Source organism: Lepidochelys kempii, chromosome 1, assembly GCF_965140285.1.
Source record: "Lepidochelys kempii isolate rLepKem1 chromosome 1, rLepKem1.hap1, whole genome shotgun sequence".
In the NCBI taxonomy this organism is placed as follows: Eukaryota; Metazoa; Chordata; order Testudines; family Cheloniidae; genus Lepidochelys; species Lepidochelys kempii.
In genome coordinates this window covers 265,661,285-265,678,627 of record NC_136380.1, presented here as the reverse complement: position 1 = coordinate 265,678,627, position 17,343 = coordinate 265,661,285, and the positions used below count along the sequence as shown (strand labels likewise).

Here is a 17,343-nt window from a genome sequence, read left to right as displayed (position 1 = left end):
TTAAACTCAGTACCAATGTGGACACAAGAACAAATGGATATAAACTGGCCACTAGGAAATTTAGATTAGAAATTAGACGAAGGTTTCTAACCATCAGAGGAGTGAAGTTTTGGAATAGCCTTCCGAGGGAAGTAGTGGGGGCAAAAGATCTATCTTGCTTTAAGATTAAACTCGATAAGTTTATGGAGGAGATGGTATGATGGGATAACATGGTTTTGGTAATTAAATATTCATGGTAAATAGGCCCAATGGCCTGTGATGGGTTTTTAGATGGGGTAAGATCCAAGTTACCCGGGAAAGAATTTTCTGTAGTATCTGGCTGATGAATCTTGCCCATATGCTCAGGGTTTAGCTGATCGCCATATTTGGGGTCGGGAAGGAATTTTCCTCCAGGGCAGATTGGAAGGCCCTGGAGGTTTTTCGCCTTCCTCTGTAGCATGGGGCACGGGTCACTTGCTGGAGGATTCTCTGCTCCTTGAGGTCTTCAAACTACAATTTGAGGACTTCAATAGCACAGATATAGGTGTGAGGTCTTTTTTAGGAGTGGTGGGTGAAATTCTGTGGCCTGCATTGTGCAGGAGGTCAGACTAGATGATCATAATGGTCCCTTCTGACCTAAATATCTATGAATCTATGAATCCTGGTTCCAAGCCCCCACCAGCTTGCTCCAACAGGTTGCTCTTTCTGCAAGCAGTGGGCAAAGCAGGCAGCTGCCAAACAATGTTATAAGGGAGCACTGCACAGCTTTAAACGAGCATGTTCTCTCATTGATCAGCAACATAACAATGAAACAACGTTGACCGGGATGACTTTACGTGAGGAGTTACTGTACAATATGCATTCATTTAAAAGTTTTATGACTCAACATACATTTTATACTATTTCTTTCTCTATATAATAAAAAAAGCAGCCATCATTCTCTGGATGCAAGTACAAAGCTACGAAACAAGACCACTACCACCTCCAAAGTCAACCTAAATGACTCCCTTCCAAAAACCAAAACTTGACTCTGTCAATATCCCTTCCTCAAGCAGAAGCCCATATTAAATCAATAGGCCTTGCAACAAACTCTGAAAGTTATATATGTCAGACTCCATCAATATAAAAGGGAAACAGAATCTCACGTCTTCCCCAGCTTAAAAAAAAGGACTGTCCCATTGCACATTGAAATAAATACATTAATGTGCAATTATTTACTCACTTGCTCCTCCCTTATTTAAAAAAGGAGAGAAATTCCATAAAGTTACTTTACTGCACTGTTAGAGGTGAGAATTTACATGAACAAGTCAGAAAAGTTGTGAGTCAACTGTAACTGCACCATTTTGTGTGTGTATATATCTATCTATATCTATCTATCTCAAGGTATAAATGTAAACAGCATAATGAATCTTAGAACATTATAATTGTTCAACCTCAAAACTCTTTCAACATGAATAAATTAAACTGCAACATCCCTGCCAGGGTATTCTCAGCCCCATTTTACATGAGGAAATTGACCCATAAATAATTGAATTGACTTACCCAAAGCCACAAAGGAAATCAGTGTAAAAATTCAGGATTACAACTCAAGAATATTCAGGATTAAAACTCTAGTCCCATACTCAGACCAGGCCCTTCCTCTATTACCCACTGAACTCTGTTTTTTTCATCTAGTATCAAGTACATCACTATAAGTAGATTTCAAGTCAACCTTTACCCCAGTGAAGTATTTTCACTGTATCAAGAAATTTTCTACTTAAAATGTATACCCCACCCAAGTATGATGCCTTACTGTAGTAAATAATGATTAAAATGTTAGTGATAGTAACAATTAAAGCTAATACATATTCTGGAATAGTAAGGTACAACTTAAGAAAACTCTACCATTACCTTCCCGATCCTCTGTGCTCTGTTCTAGAAAACTGACATCAAAGCAGTAAAGAAGAGCCATGAGGAGGGACAAATTCACACAGTCCAATAAGCCATCAGCTTCAACTGTCACTTTCTCCAGATAACTAATAAGGATTAAAGTATCATCCCTGCTCAGTGGAGACTGGCAGGTCCAGACAAACAGGCTTTCAGCCAATGACTGTCGGCACTCTTTGATAAGGTCAGAAACCTAGTTAAAACAAAAAAAAAAATTTAGTTATTTTCATACAATTATTTTCAAATTGTTCAAGCGTGTCTTGCTCAGTCAGTCAATATAACTAGGATCAGTTACACAAGTTCATTTGGAATCCCAAAACATGATTGAATCAATTAGGATTTATTCTTGGCTTGATATATACATTCCATTGCCATTAACGTGAATGGGATTTACACATGCATATGGCTAGGATCTTACCGAATTCACGGTCCATTTTGGTCAATTTCAAGATCAGGAGGGCTTAAAATTAGTTAACTTCATGTTTTTGGATCTTTACATCTGAAACTTCGGTGTTGTAACCATGAGGGCCCCGATCCAAAATGTGGACAGGATGGGAGGGTCGCAAGGCTATTGTAGGGGGGTCATGGGATTGCCACCCTTACTTCTGCCCTGCTACTGACAGAGGCACTAAAGCTATCACCACCAGCAGTAGCGCAGAAGTGAGAGTAGAAGGATATGGGGGTGGGTTTTTTTTTTTTTTTTTGCCATATGTCCGGTTTTCCCAGCAGTCTCCCGCTTATGTAGGGAGTTAACAGCTGGCGCCACCGCCTCCCCACGAAGGGAGGTGACAGCTGGCACTGGGGAGCTTCCTGCAGCTGGGGTTGATCCCAGACATGGGTCTGACCCACCCCAGAAGTGGCCCTTGCAGGGGAAGAGGAAGTCTGGTCCCTTCAAATCCCTGGCCAGGACTCGCAGCTGGAACCCTGTGTAGGGTAGGAGCCCCTGGCTGGGCACCAGATTTCACAAGGAAGATCAGATTCCACAGTCCATGACACATTTTTCACAATCATGAATTGGTCCATGAATAGGGCCCTACATATAGACAACCCTGAGAGTCTGAAGCAGTGTACTTTTTCTGAGTCTCCATTAATGTACGGAACAAGATGTGTAAACCCATTTTTTCTTTTTAACACACACAGGCATTTTCTTAGCATGTTCCAAACCTATATTAGTATTCAAAGCCTTGGTAAGATCTCAAACTAAAAGGACTCCTCTCACAAAGCCAATGCTTTAATTTATAGAATCACAGAATCATAGAATATCAGGGTTGGAAGGGACCTCAGGAGGTCATCTAGTCCAACCCCCTGCTCAAAGCAGGACCAATCCCCAACTAAATCATCCCAGCCAGGGCTTTGTCAAGCCTGACCTTAAAAACTTCTAAGGAAGCAGATTCCACCACCTCCCTAGGTAACGCATTCCAGCATTTCACCACCCTCCTAGTGAAAAAGTTTTTCCTAATATCCAACCTAAACCTCCCCCACTGCAACTTGAGACCATTACTTCTCATTCGGTCATCTGCTACCACTGAGAAGAGTCTAGATCCATCCCCTTTGGATCCCCTTTCAGGTAGTTGAAAGCAGCTATCAAATCCCCCCTCATTCTTCTCTTCCGTAGACTAAACAATCCCAGTTCCCTCAGCCTCTCCTCATAACTCATGTGCTCCAGTCCCCTAATCATTTTTGTTGCCCTCCGCTGGATGTTTTCCAATTTTTCCACATCCTTCTTGTAGTGTGGGGCCCAAAACTGGACACAGTACTCCAGATGAGGCCTCACCAATGTCAAATAGAGGGGAACAATCACGTCCCTCAATCTGCTGGCAATACCCCTACTTATACACCTCAAAATGCCACTGGCCTTCTTGGCAACAATGGCACACTGTTGACTCATATCCAGCTTCTTGTCCACTGTAACCCCTAGGTCCTTTTCTGCAGAACTGCTGCCTAGCCATTTGGTCCCTAGTCTATAGCGGTGCACGGGATTCTTCCGTCCTAAGTGCAGGACTCTGCACTTGTTCTTGTTATCCTAACACTAAAAACTCATAAATAAGATTATTCATGGATTAAGATATGTAAAATGATTGCTATTTATCATAAATCAATTTTTAACATATTATAAATGGAGCAAACAGCATGGTCTATATAAAGGTTGCCCAAGCATTTCCATGCTAAAGGCATGATTTTCAATTTATTATTTTCCAAAAATGTATTTGTTAGACTGAAATTTGATATACTTGCTCTCCAACAGGGATCAGTTTGTTTGTTTTTCCTGAAAGTTCCACCAAAAGTAAGAACAAAGTTATAAAATCCTACTGAGGAAAATAGAGAAGAGTGTAAACTCTGGCAAATCAAGTGTAAAAATATAATTAGGCAGGCCAAAAAAGAATTTGAAGAGCAACTAGCCTTCCACAAAAAAAAAAAAAAAAAAAAAATCACCCGGCCACTGGACAATCAAGACGCTAAAGAAGCGCTCAAGGCTGTTGTGGAGAAGATAAATGAATTCTTTCCATTGCAGAGAATTTAAGGGAATTTTCCACACCTGAGCCATTCTTTTTAGCCGACAAATCTGAGGAACAGTCTCAGATTGAGGTGTCAACAGAGGTGGTTTTGGAACAAAGTGATAAATTAAACAGTAGTAAGTCACCAGGACCAGGTGGTATTCACCCAGAGTTCTGAAGGAACTCAAATACAAAATTACTAATAACTGGTGTGTAACGTATCACGTACATCAGCTCTGTACCAAATGACTGGAAGACAGCTAATGTCACGCTGATTTTTTTTTTTTTTTAAAAGGCTCCAGAGGCAATTCTAGCAATTGCAGGCCGGTAAGCCTAACTTCACCACCAGGCAAATTAGTTGAAACTATAGTAAAGAACAGAATCATCAGACAAACAGATGAACACAATATATTAGGGAAGAGTCAAACATGGCTTTTGTGAAGGGAAATCATGCCTCATCAATCTATTAGAATTCTTTGAAGGTGTCAACAAGCATGGGAACAAGAGTAATCCAGTGGATAGAGTGAACTTGGACTTTTCAAAAAGCCTTTGACAAAAGTCCCCACCAAAGGCTTAAGTAGAGTAAAGCAGTCATGGGATGAGAAGGAAGGTCCTTTCATGCATTAGTAACTGGTTAAAAGATAGGAAACAAAGGGTAGGAATAAATGGTCCATTTTCACAAAGAAGAGAGTTAAACAGAGGATCCCCCAAGAATCTTTACTGGAACCAGTGCTGTTCAACTTATTCATAAGTGATCCAAAAAAGGGGGAACACAGTGAGGTGGCAAAAATACACAGATAATACAAAGTTACTCCAGATGGTTAAGTCCAAAGCTGACTGTGAAGAGTTACAAAAGGATCTCCCTAAAGTGAGTGACTGGTCAACAAAATGGCAGATGAAATTCAATGCTGATAAATGCAAAGTAATGCACACTGGAAAAAATAATCCCAACTAATACGTACAAAACGATGGAGTCTAAATTAGGTGTTACCACTCGAGAGAGAGAGAGATCTTGGAGTCATCACGGATAATTCTCTGAAAAATCTGTTCAATGCACAGCTAACAGTCAAAAAGAGCTAACAGAATGTTAGGAACCATTAGGAACGGGATAGATAAAAAGACATAAAAATATCATGACACTATATAAATACATGGTACACCACAACTTGACCAGAGCTGCGAGCAGTCTTCACCAGCTTAAAAGAGATATATTATAACTGGAAAAGGTACAGAGAAGGGCTACAAACATGATTAGGTGTATGGAACAGCTTCCATATGAATAGAGATTAAAAAGACTGGGTCTGTTCATCTTAGAAGAGAGGTAACTAAGAGGGGATATGATAGAGGTCTATAAAATCATGACTGATGTGGAGAAAGTGAAAGTGTTATTTACTCCTTCACATAACACAAGAACCAGAGGGTCATCCAATAAAATTAATAGGCAGCAGGTTTAAAACAAACATACGGAAGTGTTTCACAAAATGCAATCCACCTGTGGAACTTCTTGCCAGAGGATGTTGTGAAGGGCAAAAGTATAACCAGGTTAAAAAAATTATATAAGTTCATAGAGGATAGGTCCAGCAATAGCTAAGATGGTCCAGAACACAACCCCACCCTCTGGGTATCCCTAAATCTCCGACTACCAGAAGCTGGGACTAGACAACAAAGGATGGCTCACTCTATAATTTCCCTGTTCTGTTTGTTTGCTCTGAAGCATCTGGCATTGGCCACTGTGGGAAGACAGGATACTGGGCTAGATGGACCATTGGCCTGACCCTGTATGGCCATTCTTTATGTTTTTATGCATTTTATCTGTAACAGACTCCCCCAAAGTCCATCGTGTATTTGAATAGCTTTTGTATATCAGCCAAAGGGGACAGAGAGTTCAAATCTGGAATATTCCCCCTACTTCACTGATTTGGTGCCTTTGGGTCACTCAGTAAAAATCAGATTTCATTTGGCTGTATTTTAAGAGTTCCTAAACTGTACCTGACACATGCTCACCGGTAAAATACGAAAACTAACCATCTGCCAATGTCCCATTTTTATTGTGCATGTATTTTTATTAATAGTGAAAAATTGATTAGATAATCTTTCAATATACCAATGGATTTGTGCATGTATGCATATTATAGTTGAGTATAATATCAGTTTTAATTAATATGTAGAATATTCTGGAGTATCATCTGTAAAATTGTATATGGAAGGAAGCAAAGGTCTGAAATACATTTTCTAATCTGCTTTAATGTTGGTTTAACATTCATACAAAACATTTAATGTAAATATCATTGTTCTTTACATGATTCCTGGAGTAACATCGAAGTAGATGAGAGACTAGCTCCTTGCTTTAGGCCCCCAAACTGCCAAGACCATATATTATTATACTTTCCAGAAGGACTGTCACTATGAGCAGTAAGCACAGAAAAAAAAATTGTAATGTTAAAGTTTGGGTCTGATCCACTTCCCATTGCAGACAGTGGCTACATGCACAAGAACTCTCAAGGGTGCAGAAATGAGCACTCTATTTTCAAGTACTTTTCAGTATTTACTATTAGAGGTATATCTTGCCAAATTAAATTTAACACAGCTGGATATACAAAATATGCTTAAATGACTGGACCCTATTTTGTCCTGTTTTATTTATTTTTGAAATACAGTTCTCCATTTTTAATCCCCCTCTTTTTTTTTTTTTATTTGTAGTGCTTAAAGTAAAAAAAAAAAAAATTACTTTGTGTTCTAGATTTTATGCTATATCTTTATATTTAATTTGCTCTTCTGTTGTCCTTGCTTCTACTACTTTGCTGAAGGTAGAGAGGGGCTGCTCTGGTAAAGAGTAGGGGAATTCGTGCAGGACAAGCAGGCAGAAACCCACCCCCTGAACTGGGGAAGCCAAGTTATTCACAATACCTCATCCAGTGACAAAGGATGAAGAAGCAGAGCGAAGGAAAATAAAAATCATCATCGGTAATTTTGGAGACAGGGGAGAAAGATGCCACTACAACCCACCAGCAGATCTGAGGGAAGGAAAGAAGCTAGAATCACAAGCAAGGGAAGGAGATGACAAGAGTATCAGCAGTGGATCAGCAGGCTGAGAGAGAGCTTTTGATTTACCTCAGCAGTCCCTGTCTGCAACTACTATCAGAAACCACAATGTTGGCTTTTTTAATCCTTGGTTTTTTACTCCTGAAAGCTGCAGCATATAGTCTTCATTAGTTCTTTTCTCACCATCCAAACACAACTACGGCCACAAGTTCCTGCTTCCTCAAACTGAATCCTCTTTTATTTGATATAGTGTCCCACCCTGAAAGCTGGAACCGTCTGGTTGATCAGTCTCTGCTCACCAGCTGATCTCCAGAATGTCTTGGACCCTGCCCTCAATCAGTAAGTGGAAGAAGTAGCAAATGAGGAGAAAATTATCTAAAACCAGAGTATAACTTAAAAAGAAATAAACAAACTGCCAATGAGATTTTATTTCAGAGAAGACCCACAAATTTAAAACAAAATATTCTGCAGGGGATTATAACTACATTTTAATCTTTGCAGTAATTTGCCGAAGTGATTCTCTTACCTCTTTGCGATGTTTCTCACTGCCCAGACCTCGCTCCCTTTGTAGTTTCTCAAACTCACTGTTCACATTGATATGAGATACCAGATTTAGGATCTTCTGAGTCAAACCCTGCTCCATCAGCTCATCTGTAAAGCGTGTTGTCATGGACACCAACTCTGTGCTAAAATGAAGAGACACAACGTATTAACAACTGAAACAACAAATAATGCTATTCCTGACCACAGTAGAAGAAATGTGATGAACAAGGCTATGATTTAGTCAACGGAAGTCACAACAGTCATGGATTCCGTGACTTCACCGGACCTCCATGACATCTACGCTTCAGGTGGGACTGTGCGCCCCTGCCCTGCAACTGGGGCTAGTAGGAACAAGGACCCTGCAGCCCCAGCCCCGGGGCTTCTGCCAGGGATGTGTGCCCTAGCCCCGCGTCGTCCCGAGCTTGGCAGCGGCTGCAGCCAGGGCCGTGTGCTCCTGCCCAGCAGTGTCCCGGCTTGGCAGTGGCTGCAGCCGCGGCCGTGTACCTCAGCCCTGCAGTTTCCTGAGCAGTGCGCCCTTGCCCGGCAGCATCCCGGGCTTGGCGGGGCTGCAGCCAGGGCTGCGCGCCCGCTTTGCATCTTCCCAGGGCCATGCACCTTTGTAATTCCTCCATTACCTTCACTGTAAGTAACAATGCCCACATTCACATTCTACAGACTTCTCTTCCTCAGCAATCCTTGCAACTGGGCAAATTTCCATAGCCCCACCACTCCAGTGAGTTATCCATAAATTGATCATCCCTATTACACTAGGGTATTTGTGATTACACTATATCCCAACTCAATACAAACTATGTTAGTATACATGGAGTCGACCAGCCAAGGTATGCTTCTACTATATACTGTATACTGTATTTGTTTTGTATTTCACCAAGAGTACCTCACATGCACATATTAATTTCTACAATAAAATTTGCATTTAAATAGAAATAAGTTAAAATTTCTCTGCTTCCCAGACTGTAAGAGCTAGGAGTCTTGCAAAGGCAGAGAACTCAGTCTGCGTAGTGGACACAAGCACTTCACAACATGCTTGAGTGACTACCACTTGTCAGTGCTTGGAGCAGCATTAACTGGCTCTTAAGGGAGCAGCACTTGCCACAACACAGAGCCAGAAGGTGAAGGGCTATACAGGAGCAGAAGAAAAGGGGAATCCCAGGTAATCAATAAAATGTATTTAAAATATGGAAGGTTTCAGAGTAGCAGCCATGTTAGTCTGTATTTGTGAATGCATCCGATGAAGTGAGCTGTAGCTCACGAAAGCTTTGCTCAGATAAATTGGTTAGTCTCTAAGGTGCCACTAGTACTCCTTTTCTTTTTAAAATATGGAAGAATACTGTGCTGAAAAGACATGAAAGCAACACCATCAAGGTATAGCGAACAAATCTGAAAATTCTTACACCCCCAAAAACTAACCAGCCTAGAAGCCATCAGTGGCCAACACACAGAGCTTTTTAGCATGCCTCACATCCAAGTCCCAAACGTAACTAAAAGACAGACCTGAGTTCCAGTGTCCATGTCTTGCCCCGCCGTGACTGGATGAGGGCTCGCAGTGAATTGGCAATGCATCTCTTTCCATCCCAGTACAAAAGAACTGCCACTAAACCCCTTGTAAGGCCAGGAAAATGAGGTTGCTGGTGCTCCCCTACAGAATTAAAAATATAGAACCACCAAAAAAAAAAAAAACAACCCTCAACATACGTAATCAATCACATCTTTGTATTTGATCATCTTATTTTTTTTAAATAGAAGTACAACAAGCCTATAACAAAACTCTGAGTCCAAATTATATTTGAAAACAAATATTTATCTTACCCTCATAAACTGCTATTGTCCTTTGCTTGTGCAGTGTAATTGTACTTAAAAGTCAGTTTTTCAGTGCTCATTCAGACAGAAAACCTTAATTTCCAATTTTGTTTAATTTGCTTCAGAACTTCATGATGACCTCTCACAGGTGACCAACATTTTACCAGCAAGGTCATATCCACATTTAATAAAAATAGGCATATTCAAAAAACTCATATCAGATGTGACAAAGTAGCGGATAATGATTCCTAATGGAATAGATTTTTTAAAAAACAGACTTTAAAGTCAGAAGAGATTATGATGATCATCTAGTCTGCCTTCCTGCACACTGGAGGCCACAGAACTTCACCCACCCCCTCATGTAATAGACCCATAACCTCTGGCTGAATTACTGACATCCTCAAATCATGATTTAAAGACTTCAAGTTAAAGAGAATTCACAAACATCATCACTTTTCTGCCTGTCAGATAATGTGGATTACTTGCAATCATATTACTCATATCCTGAGCATCAGCTTCTATGTCATGGTACACAGTACAGCCATAAGCTTATAGTACAATTAACACACACGTCACAAAATGATTCACTACTACATTGTTTTATGGAGAAATTAATAATCAGCTATAAGTAATCAATTATTTCTTGAATCCAGTGATAAATTGCTTGTCCAAAGTAACTAACAATCTTGATTGAGAGCTCACTATAGATTATTTCCCCTTTTACAATGACTGACTAAAATAATTTAATGGATTCAAAATATTATTTTTCTACCGCATTACAGTACTAGGAATCATTTTAGATCTTTATGAACATCTTACAGAGTTGGACACTAAAGCCCTAATCCAACAGAGCATTTAAACATGTGCTTAGCTCTAAATAAACGAGTAGTTCCAATAAGAAGCCTGTAGGAATTGAATTGCCCCAACTCTCAGGATGTATTTAGCGTTCAATGAAACTATTGTCCCCTCAGTTCAGTGCCTCCTTACCAGCTAGAAGGAGCTCAACAGCTGCCAGCTCTCCAATATCAAAGAGGTCACTCAGGATAAAGGCTTCTCTAATGAGCTGCTCTGGCAAAAGTCTGGTACCCTGCTGACCCTGGATGGCAACCCCTTCAGTACTTGCCTTCTGAATCTTCTCATGCTGTTGCACATTCTTTGGCTATAAAAGAAATAAGTAACAGAAGTTCCCAAAATGGCAAGATGCGGAACAATTATTCATTTCTGTCAAAGCTGATCAGAGAGCAAGCAAAGCTTCTCACATTAATTCTTCTTTACAACTACCACTCTGACATGTTAGGCTTTCATCACAAGCATTGCCTATATTTTTTATATTCAGGTAGTAAAGGTGTCCTCAAAGTTATTTCACAGTGTAATGCAGAGCAAGGCTTCTTGTGAGGCTACACCAAAAATGATCTTATATCATCAGTGCTGGAGCTTACTTTACTTAGAATTATTTAAGCTCTCAAAGTAGCTTTTGATATATTCCCAACAGGAATTTTCCCATCAGAAACTGATCTAACCTTGAGGAAAGACAGCATGAATGTTGATGAGAAACTGTTAAAGAATAAATAGTTTTACAAATAATATATTATTCCTTTTTTGGATGTCGGTCAACTGCTAAAATGTAGAGAAACAAGATCTTATATGTGACTAAAGTCTTCAACCTATCAACTTTACAAATAAAAATGAAAACTTCAACCATAAATGTTGCAGGAAAGATATTTTTTCCTTACTGTAATGTTATTTTTAAACAGATATCTACTCCTCCATCAGTCAAGTGCTAAATGGGTTTTTCCACTTCATCCCACAATTTTCAGGAGGAGCATCCCGTATGCTTTTTATTTTCAGATTGTTACCTGTTTTGCCTGCTGGCATGCTTAAGTAACTGCATCATAAGCATGGAAAAAACACAGGAAGAAATAATTATGTGCTCCATCTCAGAAGCCTGGATCAAATAGAAAAACCCATCAGCACTCAATTGACTGAGCAGAGGGTATTGTGATGGATAAATAAAGTATCCCTCTGCAAACAGTCTGTTTGAAAACCAATGAAACAAAATTATGATCAACATTAAATTATTTAAGTGCTCAATTGCAAAAGAAGCCAGATAAATAATAAGACTCTTTCAAGTAATTTTTATTCTTATAGCACCTAAAGGTTCCAACCAGTATTGCGACCCCATTGTGCAAGGCACTGGATAAATATAAAACACAGGATAATCACTCTTTGAGGTTGGGGCTAATCTTAAAAAAGGAAAGAAAAAAAGTCAAGACAAACAAAGCACACTAGTCTCTCCCCAACCCACTACAAAAGAGAAAAAGTTAGTTAATTACCGGATTTCTGTACAGTGAGATAAAGTCAGGTTTGTGTTTCTTTAAAACCTGGTCCAGGAGATGGATGGCTTCAGGTTGCCTTTTCCAGATACCATTTACCACTGTTTGCCAGATGTCCTTGTATGGACCCCACAAACTGGCAGCTAAAAAGAAAAAAGGTTTGAAAAAAAAAATCGTATTGTAAGTGGGAAGAGTAGAGGAAAGATTATTTCTCCACACAGTACATTCTAGAAACAGACTATTATTTACATTTACTGCATAGTCTCAACGTGAAAACACGGGAAGTTATGCAAACAAATCTTTTACATCCAAAATGAGAATATGCCACTGAATAAAGACAATGCTTTTCTTATATTGGGAGGTGGAAATCTCCTTGGATTGGGCAGGGAGGGGACAGGGAGTGGAGAAGAGATGAAGATGACAATTGATAAATTCTGGAACCATATTTTCTTTACACAGACATATTTGTTACAGATATAGGCCTGATCCGGCATCCTATCAACTTCAGCAGGACTACTGGGATAAGTAAGGGTTGAAGAGTGCACCAGAATCAAGTGAGGCAAAGCGAGCTTCCTGTTTTCAGCTGTTGATACAACAAACCAAAATGGAACAAAATCAACAATATCAGAAACTATACATGAACAACAGTGCTCTGTCATATTTGATTTATTATTACATCTCTCTCTATGTAAAACATTTTGTTAAGCTATTAAGTTATATATAACCTTTCAAATGTTGTCAACCTTTTCTGATTTTAACAGAAATACAGTTTACAAGGTGATTTTTATTCACCAGATTGTACTATATTAATAAGTTTTTTTCCCTGATGTTTGTTGCTGCCATACCACATGACAGGAGATTGAGAAATACAGTAAACAAAAAAAAACAAAAAAAAAAACCTAAGAAAGCATTGTATTGATCAACATCTGACAGAGGTGTAAATTCTGGCTATTAATATTTTATACATAAATCCTTAGGACTAGATAATACATGTTCATCCTCTACAGCAATAAAAAGGTCAGTTATACAAATATGAATTTGTTTTACAATACAAAAAGATTAATGAAGCAGCATTAACTTAGTACACTGAGATGCTTTTCATAAGGGTTATTTTTGGAAGCTACCCTGTGTTACCAATTGTTATTTAGGCCAAGTCTCAGACCCTATTCTATAATCCAACTCTCCTCCTTCACTTGTTGCCACTGGCACAAGTTTTGCTTGGAAATGCTATATCTGAATTTAGCATTGAGGATGAGCGATCTCTCCACATTAGAAAGGATATCATTCTGGATCAAAGTTTCTTTGCACAGGGAGGAATTTAGGAAACTTACACTAAAAGTTTACTTACTTTCTTTCACCAGCACATACACAAAAAACAGCATCCTACATTATCTATCAACAGCAAACTTAATATTCAAACACTGATACCATAATGCAGAATCATTCTTCAGTCTAGATAGTAAAACTGGAAACAGTCTGAAGGCATGATATTTGGTAAATAATTCCTGCCTACAGAGTATAATCTAGTATTCTGATGGTTAAAAAAAAAACCTCTCCAAATAACCAGCTACCAATCTAACAGAAATGTCAAAGTTTCATTTGCTAGATATATCTGATATTCCTGAAACAATTTACATATTCTTCCCAAAACAAATCACCACCAAGAGTACCTACTGTATTATTATTTGTATTGCAGTATGCCTAGAGGCCACCAAATCAAGGATCAGGGCCCCACTATGCTAGGTACTGCACAACACATCTAACATAAAGATGGTCTCTGCCCCAAAGAGCTTTCAATCAAATGCCTTGTCTACACACACAACTTGAAATACTTTAACTAAAACTGGGTTAGGCTTTGCTTTCACTGCAAAAAGGTGTAACGACCTCAGCGTAAACTATCTCAGTGTAAACTCATAGTGGAGACAAGGCACATATAGTCTGTATCAGCAGAAAGAATGAGGAATACTTATGGCACCTTAGAGACGAACAAATGTATTTGAGCATAACCTTTTGTGGGTCTCTAAGGTGCCACAAGTGCTCCTCGTTCTTTCTGCTGATACAGACTAACATGGCTACCACTCTGAAACATTTAAACTCAGTGTTACTAGTAGAGGTCAACTTTATATTGGCAACCTGGGGTTTACTTCGACTAACTACTCGAGGAATGAACTACCCATGCCTTGTCTCCACCATGAGTTTACACTGAGATAGCGATACTTTTTTGCAGTGAAGACATAGCTTTAGTTAAACCAATGCAACCTCTACAAACATGTTCGTCAGTTTACACAAGGCCTATATCAATTTAGTTTAAGTCCAACTAGCAGTTCACCTTAGCCAACCAGTGAAAGTAGTAGCAGAATGAAACTGACAATTCTGATCTGTTTCATTATTTCTAAACAGTCTTGGAAACAGCAGAAAATGGAGCCCAACCATGTCTATTTTGCTCTGTGACAGCTGGAGGAAAACACCAAATTCTGTGAATATGGGAAAGAAACAGGGGAAGACAAAAAAGGGAAGCTCAAAAAAGAGGTTTCAGAGTAACAGCCGTGTTAGTCTGTATTCGCAAAAAGAAAAGGAGTACTTGTGGCACCTTAGAGACTAACCAATTTATTTGAGCATGAGCTTTCGTGAGCTACAGCTCACTTCATCGGATGCATACCGTGGAAACTGCGGAAGACATTATATACACACAGAGACCATGAAACAATACCTCCTCCCACCCCACTGTCCTGCTGGTAATAGCTTATCTAAAGTGATCATCAAGTTGGGCCACTTCCAGCACTTCTGTAGTTTCCACGGTATGCATCCGATGAAGTGAGCTGTAGCTCACGAAAGCTCATGCTCAAATAAATTGGTTAGTCTCTAAGGTGCCACAAGTACTCCTTTTCTTTTTTCAAAAAAGAGGGAAGCCAAAACAGGGAAAGGGAACAAAAAACCTTTAGAGAGTGAAGCGCTTTCCACTCTACAGCATCTAGAAGACAAAAAAGACAGGAGCACATTTCCACCATTTCTTAGCTAAGCACGGATTCTCTGAGCAGGATCCAACAGTACCCTGGTGGGAATTACAGCATGTCCTCGCCACAAGATGGATTGAGAATGGTGTTGTATGCACATGTTCATCTGGACCCAGCTGCAGCTCCATCATCCTCTCCCATAATCTCAAGGATGTTTTAGTAGTTTATTTCAAATCAAAGCAAAGATTCTTCTTCATGAAAAATAAGCCACATGCAATGGCCTCAATCCTTAAAACACGTACACGCTTCACTTTAAGTGGGGGAGTATTGCCATTGGCTTCAAGTGTTAATAGGACGGGGCTAAATCTGGTTCAGCTATTTCCAGTTTAGGAGTAGGGCTGTTTCTAAAAGGTTAGGGTTTAGATGTTGGAAATATACCTGCTGGAGGGAAACTCTCTGCACCCATTAGGGAGTAATGAACACACCAGATAGCACAACGGAGCAGGGGGTTCTGCCTCCCAAAACCTCATCTTCCTCATGTTACCTAGGTTGCCAACTCTCACAGTTTCATTATTTATATTGCTATAGTGGCTAGGAGCCCTAGTCTTGGACCAGAACACAGTTATGCCAGGCGCTGTGCAAAAGAACAAAGAGTCCCTGCACCAAGCAGTGTACAGTCCAAGAGTGAGACAAGAAACGAGAGATGGATTCAGCAGACGGGGGACTACAAGGAAATGAGATAGCATTGGTCAGCACCATAAACTGTGGGCTCAGCTCACCAGCAGCCTAACTGTTGTCATAGGATTTGCTGACTCGGGACACATTTTGTTTTTCTTAGCGCTCCAGCTCCGGGACTCTTGTGATTACGCGAGACTCAAGAGTTTTTATTTCCATGCTGGAGGTGCGGCTCTAGCCTTGGCGGCTGCAGAGAACAACCGGGTGGCGGGGAGGGCCGAGAGCCCCTCGGGGCTCAGAAACCAAAAGGCAAAGAACAAGCCTCCATCTATTTATTTGACTGCCGCGGGGGGAGCCGCTGGTGCAGGCTCTTTACCAGCTGGGGACACGGCGCCCGGCAGCCGCTGCCGGACCCAGACTCCGAGAAACGGGCGGGGCAGGAACAGCCGGGGCCTCGCCCACGCCCGTCGGGCCGGAGCCGCGGGGCCCCGCGCGGGGACAGGGGCCGCAGACGGCGCCTCCTCCACTCCCCCCCCAGGAGCTCCTGGCCCCGACGGGGCGCCCCCGCCTGCCCATGGGGGGGGAGCACGAGCCGGTGCCGCGCCGTCCCCGATAACCGCCCTCGCCAGAGGTTCGTTTTACCTGAATTTACCGCCAACAGCGCCGCCATTTTGGAAATCCACGAACAGGCAGGCGCCCCCGGCGCAGAGAGGCCCAGAAAGAGCTGGGGCGCCCAATGCGCTGCCTGCCTAGAAATATCACTCTCCTCGCCGCCTACAGGGAACGCTACTCCCCGTAAAACCCTAGTGGGAGGGTCCCTAATATGTTTATAAACTATACGCCGCACCCCGGGCAGGACTGCCTTGGAAAGCCGGGGTCTACATGGGCAGAGCGCGATGCATGCTGGGAATTGTAGTTCATTTCTGGATTGTATGAAATTATGCAAACGACTGAACTAAAATTCCCACATAGCCCATCTGTCCCCACACTCTTCACCCAAGGTGAAACAGGATGGATGAATGTGTTCAGGACCTTTATTCTCCTCAATAAAAAAACCACATTACTAGTGAGCCCATTATCATATGTGCAAAACGTTAAAAAATATATATTTGCACAAGGACCACACCAGGGACAAAATCTACTCACCCACCTTTGAATCGGAAAAAAGTGTTATCTTACTGTCCTGTTTAATAAATAAATAAACTATTTGATTAAAAAAACTAGAATTTCCAAAGGTTATATTAATATAACCTGTTTAAGTAGTCACAATAACCAACCTTTCCTCCTCTATGTGATCCTTTATAATTTTCTCAGAAAAGGTTGGGTTTTTTTTTACTAGAATGTATATTAACAAGCTGGACTGCAATGTTACAAACTAGATCAATGTCTGACAGGAAAACAGACCTCATGTCCCATCTTGATTATCACTACAAAAGATTTTTTTTTTCCTGCTGATAATAGCTCATCTTAACTAATTAGCCTCTCACAGTTTGTATGGTAACTTCCAACTTTTATATATATATATATCTTACTGTATGTTCCATTCTATGCATCCAATGAAGTGGGCTATAGCCC

General features: G+C 40.6%; 1 protein-coding gene across 5 annotated transcripts in view; it reads right to left on the bottom strand.

Annotated features, from left to right (window-relative positions):
- Nucleotides 1-16,561, bottom strand: part of NUP205 (nucleoporin 205) — a 76,227-nt gene extending 59,666 nt beyond the window's left edge. For 2 of the 5 annotated variants that reach the window (XM_073327392.2, XM_073327394.2), the window contains exons 1-6: nucleotides 16,411-16,559; nucleotides 12,140-12,282; nucleotides 10,794-10,965; nucleotides 9,501-9,645; nucleotides 7,969-8,128; nucleotides 1,870-2,098 (exon numbers count right to left, since the gene is read on the bottom strand). In XM_073327392.2, the coding sequence (XP_073183493.1) occupies nucleotides 1,870-2,098; nucleotides 7,969-8,128; nucleotides 9,501-9,645; nucleotides 10,794-10,965; nucleotides 12,140-12,282; nucleotides 16,411-16,438 (877 nt within the window). In that variant the 5' untranslated portion in view covers nucleotides 16,439-16,559. Of the gene's footprint in view, nucleotides 1-1,869; nucleotides 2,099-7,968; nucleotides 8,129-9,500; nucleotides 9,646-10,793; nucleotides 10,966-12,139; nucleotides 12,283-16,410 lie in introns of all 5 variants that reach the window. The other 3 variants (XM_073327396.2, XM_073327395.2, XM_073327393.2) reach the window with 3 other exon arrangements.
- Between the last annotated feature and the right edge of the window lie 782 nt (nucleotides 16,562-17,343).